The sequence below is a fragment of the Mytilus galloprovincialis genome, chromosome 1 (assembly GCF_965363235.1).
Source record: "Mytilus galloprovincialis chromosome 1, xbMytGall1.hap1.1, whole genome shotgun sequence".
Classification (NCBI taxonomy): Eukaryota; Metazoa; Mollusca; class Bivalvia; order Mytilida; family Mytilidae; genus Mytilus; species Mytilus galloprovincialis.
Genome location: NC_134838.1, coordinates 131,090,242 through 131,097,820, shown reverse-complemented (window position 1 = coordinate 131,097,820; position 7,579 = coordinate 131,090,242). Strand labels below are relative to the sequence as shown.

At 33.8% G+C, this 7,579-nt stretch overlaps 1 protein-coding gene across 3 annotated transcripts in view; it reads left to right on the top strand.

The window, feature by feature from the left end:
• The first annotated feature begins 6,828 nt into the window (after positions 1-6,828).
• Positions 6,829-7,579, top strand: part of LOC143059792 (SCY1-like protein 2) — an 88,053-nt gene continuing 87,302 nt past the window's right edge. For 2 of the 3 annotated variants that reach the window (XM_076233364.1, XM_076233369.1), the window contains exon 1: positions 6,836-7,481. In XM_076233364.1, coding sequence (XP_076089479.1) covers positions 7,236-7,481 — 246 coding nt within the window. In that variant the 5' untranslated portion in view covers positions 6,836-7,235. Of the gene's footprint in view, positions 7,482-7,579 lie in introns of all 3 variants that reach the window. The other variant, XM_076233357.1, reaches the window with a different exon arrangement.

Below are 7,579 nucleotides of genomic sequence, written 5' to 3'. Positions count from 1 at the left end.
TGGCTAAAAATGAAAAAGACAAACAAACAACAGCACACATGACACAACATAGAAAACTAAAGAATAAACAACACGAACCCCACCAAAAAACTAGGGGTGATCTCAGGTGGTCCGGAAGGGTAAGCAGATCCTGCTTCACATGTGGCACCCTTCGTGTTGCTTATGTGATAACAAATCCGGTAAATAGTCTAATTCGGTAGGTCACATTCATGAAAGGGAAGGGGATTGTAGCTACGACGTAAGGAACATGTCCGATATCATTTGTGAAACGGTTATTCTATAACGGTCAACCAACCCGTGATGGCGTCCGTAAAATTTACGAATTGATGATTTCAACTTCTCCATTTGGAACTCCTGGTTTAACAGCTTCCTTGTAAGCAGCAGCCCTCTATCAAGAAAATCATGTACATTGTTGTTTTTATCATGTTAATCTTAGACTACAGTTTGTTCTATTGAATTCCTTCTGTTATCCTGTTAATCTCAAATAATTTTGTGTCTGTTGTCTCAGATGACAATCACTTGCTTTATATTGTTTTCCGACAACTACTGAGTTCCGTTTAGATTTTTTTATCTAGAGCTATTCAAATAGTTATAGGTAGTCAAGTCTGTGGTGAAACAATTTACTGCAGGTAACGAACGTGTATAAAGATTAACGTGCAAACCATCTACGTAACATTTGCCTATTTAGTTTCCGTGTAGAAGAAGGTTCATTTTTATTTTAACGTATGTTTGGTGTTGGTAGTAAATAGAGGTTCCAAATTAAAAATGTTTAACATTGGTTTCAGTGATACGTACATGTTTCTCCCATATTATTGTTTAACGCATGTTTAGTTTCTATGATACATACAGGTTACTTCCATATTATTGTTAAACGTATGTCTGGTTTCAATTGTATATACAGGTTTTCCCCATATACATGAAACTGTTTAACTCATGTTTGGTTTCAAGATTCAATACATGCTTCTCCCATATAATTATTTAAGTACTTTTTTTTAAATTTCTATGGTACATACAGCTTCATACTATATTCTTGTTTAACACATGTTTAGTTTTGTTGGAACATACAGGTTCTTACAATATCATTGTTTAACAAATGTTGGGTTTCGATTGTAAATAATGGTTCCTCCGATATAATTGTTTAACGCATGTTTGGTTTCAGTGGTAAATACGGGTTCCTATCATACACTTGTATAACACATGCATAATTTGGGTTCTGTATTATGTTAAAAAGAGATAAGAAAATAAATGTGTAAATACTTTACATGTAGCTTTTTCCGATGCAGGCGAATGTTTTCTGAGAAGAGAAACATTTTGCAAAAGATCATGATTAAGATTATGATTCATGTAACTTTTATGATTTGAAATTTTCATATCATACTAAATATGTAATACCACTAAAGATTTGCTTGTTGGTTGGAAAGCTGGATTTAAACATTTTTGATTGACCGAACGGTTTGATTATAAGAGAAATTACAATATATAAGTATTCTCCCTTTAGAAAAAAATATCTTACGATTCAGGGTTGAAACGAGGTTGATACCATTATATCTTAGAATCAAACGAGGTTGATACCATTATATCTTAGAATCAAACGAGGTTGATACCATTATATCTTAGAATCAAACGAGGTTGATACCATTATATCTTAGAATCAAACGAGGTTGATACCATTATATCTTAGAATCAAACGAGGTTGATACCATTATAAATATGGGCAAAAGTAGTATACCGCTGTTCAAACTCATAAATCCATGGACAAAAAACAAAATCGGGGTAACAAACTAAAACTGAGGGAAACACATTAAATATAAGAGGAGAACAACGACACAACACTACAATGTAACACACACAAAGACGGACCAAGCATCAGACAAAATCCCACGAGAATAACAAATATAACATCAAAATCAAATACATGAATTTGAAATAGACAAGTACCGTGACACGTCTTATCGCAATGTGAATTTACACTCAAAAATAAGAGAAAACAAACGACGCAACGTTAAAATGTAACACACACAGAAACGAACTATAATATAACAATGGCCATATTCCTGACTTGGTACAGGACATTTTTAAAGGAAAAAATTGCGGGTTGAACCTGGTTTTGTGGCATGCCAAACCTCGCACTTTGATGGCATTGTTAAATATAACATTAAAATGACAACATAATAATACAGGACTACAGTACAAATAAATAGCAGAACGTTATATCTTAGAATCAAACGAGGTTGATACCATTATATCTTAGAATCAATACAAACGAGGTTGATACCATTATATCTTAGAATCAATACAAATGTTATTGACTATGATACAGATGGGAGTTTACAACGTCAAGTGCCATATAATTAATACCAGCCTCGTCGTCAAGTGCCATATAATTAATACCAGCCTCGTCGTCAAGTGCCATATAATTAATACCAGCCTCGTCCGTTTGGTCTCTAGTGAATAGCTGGAGGGGGGGGTTACAACGTCAAGTGCCATATAATTAATACCAGCCTCGTCCGTTTGATCTCTAGTGAATAGCTTGGGGGGGGGGGGGTTACAACGTCAAGTGCCATATAATTAATACCAGCCTCGTCCTTTTGATCTCTAGTGAATAGCTGGGGGGGGGGGGTACAACGTCAAGTGCCATATAATTGATACCAGCCTCGTCCGTTTGATCTCTAGTGAATAGCTGGGAGGGGGGAGCGGGTTTACAACGTCAAGTGCCATATAATTAATACCAGCCTCGTCCGTTTGATCTCTAGTGAATAGCTGGGGGGGGTTACAACGTCAAGTGCCATATAATTAATACCCGCCTCGTCCGTTTGATCTCTAGTGAATAGCTGGGGGGGGGGGGTTTACAACGTCAAGTGCCAAATAATTAATACCAGCCTCGTCTTTTTGATCTCTAGTGAATAGCTGGGGGGGTTTACAACGTCAAGTGCCAAATAATTAATACCAGCCTCGTCTTTTTGATCTCTAGTGAATAGCTGGGGGGGGGGGGGGGTTACAACGTCAAGTGCCATATAATTAATACCAGCCTCGTCCGTTTGGTCTCTAGTGAATAGCTGGTTCATTGAAAATCATTTCATATCTACCAATTTAATATACATTGTAGGTCATCGCAGGGCCTCTAACAATGAGCAAAAAAAAAACCAGAAAAACATCGCATTTTATTATATATCATTAAGGGGTATATTCATATCATCAGTCATTTAGTCTAAGTATACTTCTGTCATAATAAGACTAAATTGTGTAGCTGATAACCTTATTTTAAATGTCTCTAGTAAATATCACGTATTATCTGAGTTTTCATTGATTTATGCCTATATTTGTCTTGGTTTGATCTGTAAACCTCAGAGAATAATTACCTAATTGAGTTGTGATAAGGTAATTAATTAGTTTCAGTGATTACATCAGAGTATGGGGAGTGATGTGAGGGAGTGCGTAATTATAATTTATTGTTCAACAGTGTTTGTACTTTTCTTAAATCGTTCTTACTGAAAAGTTGACCTGTAAATCCATTTCAATCAGTAATCATCATTTGAACCAATGACTTTCTGCCGTCTAGAGGTAATAAAACATTTTACAAAGGTAAAATCAGACAATTACGTTAACTATTCATAAAACAAGAAGCTGTTAGGATGACTGGGAATTCCTCTGCTTTGTTTTATGAAGCAGCTTCGGGATGTGTATTGATTTCCCAATTAGAAGTCAGGTTTGTCACTGTAGCCTGGCTAAATGTTGTAATTATTTTTACGCTGAACCAATGGTCACCGTCGCCACAATAAAAAAATGTCAAAACTAATGTTATTATCACGTCTCTACTTGATTAAAATTTATGGTGCAGCATTCGTAGATTATCATTTGCGAAACGCTATTCAATTATACTTACGAGCCTCTTTAGTCGACATGAAATTTGTTTTGCATGTTTGGTGTATTGAATTTTCGGTAAATGAATAACGAAATTACATAATAAAATCGCGTTTATCGATAATTGTGGTGAAGCAGCAAACCTGTTTTCCCTCTGTCCACTTATTTACCAAAATTATAATACTATTGTATTGGAACCTATACGTCTAATGTAGACTGACAATTCAACACGCACAGTTATATGTCAAAGAAGTGTATTAATACATATTTTTAAACACAGTTTGTATTTTTGTGTTTTAATACGAATCTCATGATTATTTACTGAATGTTTTCTTTTTCTTGTTATGACTCATACTTTTGTTGTTCAGAGTGAGCAAATATGAGACAAATACAACATATGTTTTTTCTCATGTTTTGTCTTTTTTTACAAGCTCATTAAGTATGATGAGATTAAGCAAATGGCTCTATGATTAGGCATATGTTTGGTGTGTATTTTGTAATAAAGTTTGATAGTCTTTTGTTCATTTGAAATGAAATTATCTTTGCATCTTCCATTTGTTTTTATTGAACTTTTGTCGTCTCGCACTTTTTTATAAGTTACGAACTTGAAATTACTTTGACAGCTTTCAGCATTTTATGAGATGATTGTACCTACGATTTTTGAATTTACTATTCGAAATTTGAGGAATTTGCTCCAAGTCCACTTTTTGTTAAATTCACATTTACATATATATATATATATACATATCCGTATTTGATTTATCATCTATCGTAAATGAATTTCTATTTTGTTATTCTTCTGTATTTAAAAAAAAGTATTTTGCTTTGGTCTTCGTTCATGTGGAGATAATTCATTTATTTTACATTTGTTATGCCAAGGAAACATAATACAAACGTCCAGAAACTATATTGGTAACACCCAAGAAATGTTATATATCCAAGATGAAAATGAAAAGCAGGGTTGAAACGTAAGGTATATTCAGATTCTGTTTTTCTTCGTTAATTATTTCGTGACCTTTATTTTACCTATATTAGTATTTTGTCCGTTCTTTTATCCACCAAAATGAAAGTAGTGGATATACGGATCGGTAAACTCGACTTGACAGAAACCTCTCTCTATGACCTCCACATTCCTTCTCATCAATTTCATTGACAAACTTTGTCTTCCGTGTTTTCCAGATTACACAGAAAGTTTGTCTTCCGTGTTTTCCAGATTACACAGAAAGTTTGTCTTCCGTGTTTTCCAGATTACACAGAAAGTTTGTCTTCCGTGTTTTCCAGATCACACGGAAAGTTTGTCTTAAGTGTTTTTCGGAGGACACAAAAAGAGTGCCTCTAGTGCTATGCAGTGAACACACACAGATTCCTCGTGGTTCAGTTTTGTATTTCATTTTCACATATCATTTTTGAAGTTGTAGCGTTTTTATTTTATATATATACCATTAATGTTTTGTAGTTTTTTCAAGAATAACAAAAGATGTACAAATAATGTGAATTCACAGACTCATTCGACTTTCCGAATTGATTTTCCTCTAAGTTCAGTATTTTTGTGATCTTACTTTTCATTAAAACATCTTTTGCTAAACCGTTACATTTATCACTGTTTAATAACTTTAAAAGCATTATTTTATTCTACAATTACCATTTTAGTATGCCAAAAAAAGTTTTAAAATTATATGTGGCAAGGGAAAATCAGTATTTTTTATTCTATTTGAATCGTTGACTAATATTTTTTTTATAATTCCTGTAATCCTTTTAGAGTATTGTTTACATTCTTGAAGATTTTTAAAATTATATTCTCATATTTCATGTGATATACACCTTTAGAAAGCTAAAATTGTAACTACAAAAATTCAACAGTTGGAGAAGCGAATTTTTTATCACATTATCGTTTGATGTGTTTTATCATTTAAATACTAACTCTAAGAACAATCTCTAAGCAAATGATAAAATCAAAAGCTCAAACACATTAAACGAATTGATAACAACTGTCATATTCCTGACTTGGTAGAGGAATTTTCTTATGTAGAACACGGTGGATAAAATCAGTACACATAGTTTGTATTGGTTCTTGTTTCTAAGTATTTAGTTTCTATCTTGTGTTTTCTGTACTGTTGTTTGTCGGTTTGTCTGTTTATCTTTACTCTTTTTAAGCTATACTGTTGTCAGTTTGTTTCAATTTAAGAGAGTCACTTTGGTATCTTTCGTTGGTTTTTGCTACATGAGCACATACCGAGTCGTCCCCTTTACTACTTTTAGTTGCTCTATTTTGTACTGTATCGCTACATACGGATCGGGGTTGCTTTTGACGCGTGTTATATCGCTACATTCTAATCTGCCTTTGGTGTGTGTTATATTTCCACATACCTAGTTGCCTTAAGTGTGTACGCGTTTCATTTTCCATTACCGAGTTGTCTTTAAAATGTATTATATCGCCACATACCGAGTCGCCTTTGGCATGTGGTATATTTCCACATTCTGAGTAGCCTTTAGTGTTGGTTATATCGTTATATACAGATTCGTCTTTAGTATGTGTTATATCGCCACACACCGATTTGCTTTTTGTGTGTATTATATCGCCACATACCGAGTTGCCTTTGGCGTGTATTATATCGCCACATACCGAGTCGCCTTGCTTTGTACTATATCACCTCACATCGAGTCATAGGATAATACGCCAAAGGTATTCTAAAAAGAATTATGTCTCTAAAATCAGACATATTATTCTGTAGCGAAGCCGAAGTCATTGCTATTCCTCCCAAATGCCTGTTGATTTTTAAGTCTCTCGTTTCCGTTATTGGATAAAGTGTTGATAGCAGAAAACGTGTATTCATCATTTTATATATTATTTGTAATACGAGATCTTCATTTAAAATCACAACACATTACATGAAAATATTGGAAAACATATTCTGTCATTTAAATACGATACATCAGACGAACTTCAACGTAAATGGATTTTATCCCTTCTATGGTTGCACATCTTCCATAATTACTACGAAAATCATATAGATACATATTGACAAAACATGATATCATGGTATAAATATATTGTTTAGAACGAATCTTTATAAACCGGTACCTTTCTAAGACACCTGAATCCAAATTAAGCAATTATTTGTAATTGCATGGTATGACAGATAGCTTGATTGACGTGACTGTCATTACCAACGGGAACAAATCCGATATCTCATTCACTTCTCCGCTACGTAAATGTTAGCATTGTATTCAGTGTTGAATTATAACTTCTAATTCTTCTTGTTTCATCTGAAATTTTATGTACAAAGGATTTCACGTGATTTTATTGGATTTTTAAACTTCTTAAACAGAGGTGTTCAATTGAGTTTCCATGTTTAAAACGGAAATAGCTTTATATGGTTGACTTGGAAATTAATTCTGAAGAAACAATCCGAGAAGATGAGAAAAGAAGTTTGTGTTGTAAAATAAAATGTGCCACACCTTTTTGCAGAATGGATATGTTTTCTATTATCAAACAGTCGATCTATGCGGAGGACACAAACCCTATAACACGATATTTCCAAATAGGGCGACAGGTAGGAAGCTGTGGTCCGGAGATGATATGGAAAATATACGAAGCTATAAGAATCTCAGACCAAAAGGTAAGCTCATTATTTCTTTACAGATATGTTCATAATACAATTGACTGCTATCACAACATGTTTCTCATCACATCCTGTGTATTTCTAAAGGTTGCAGT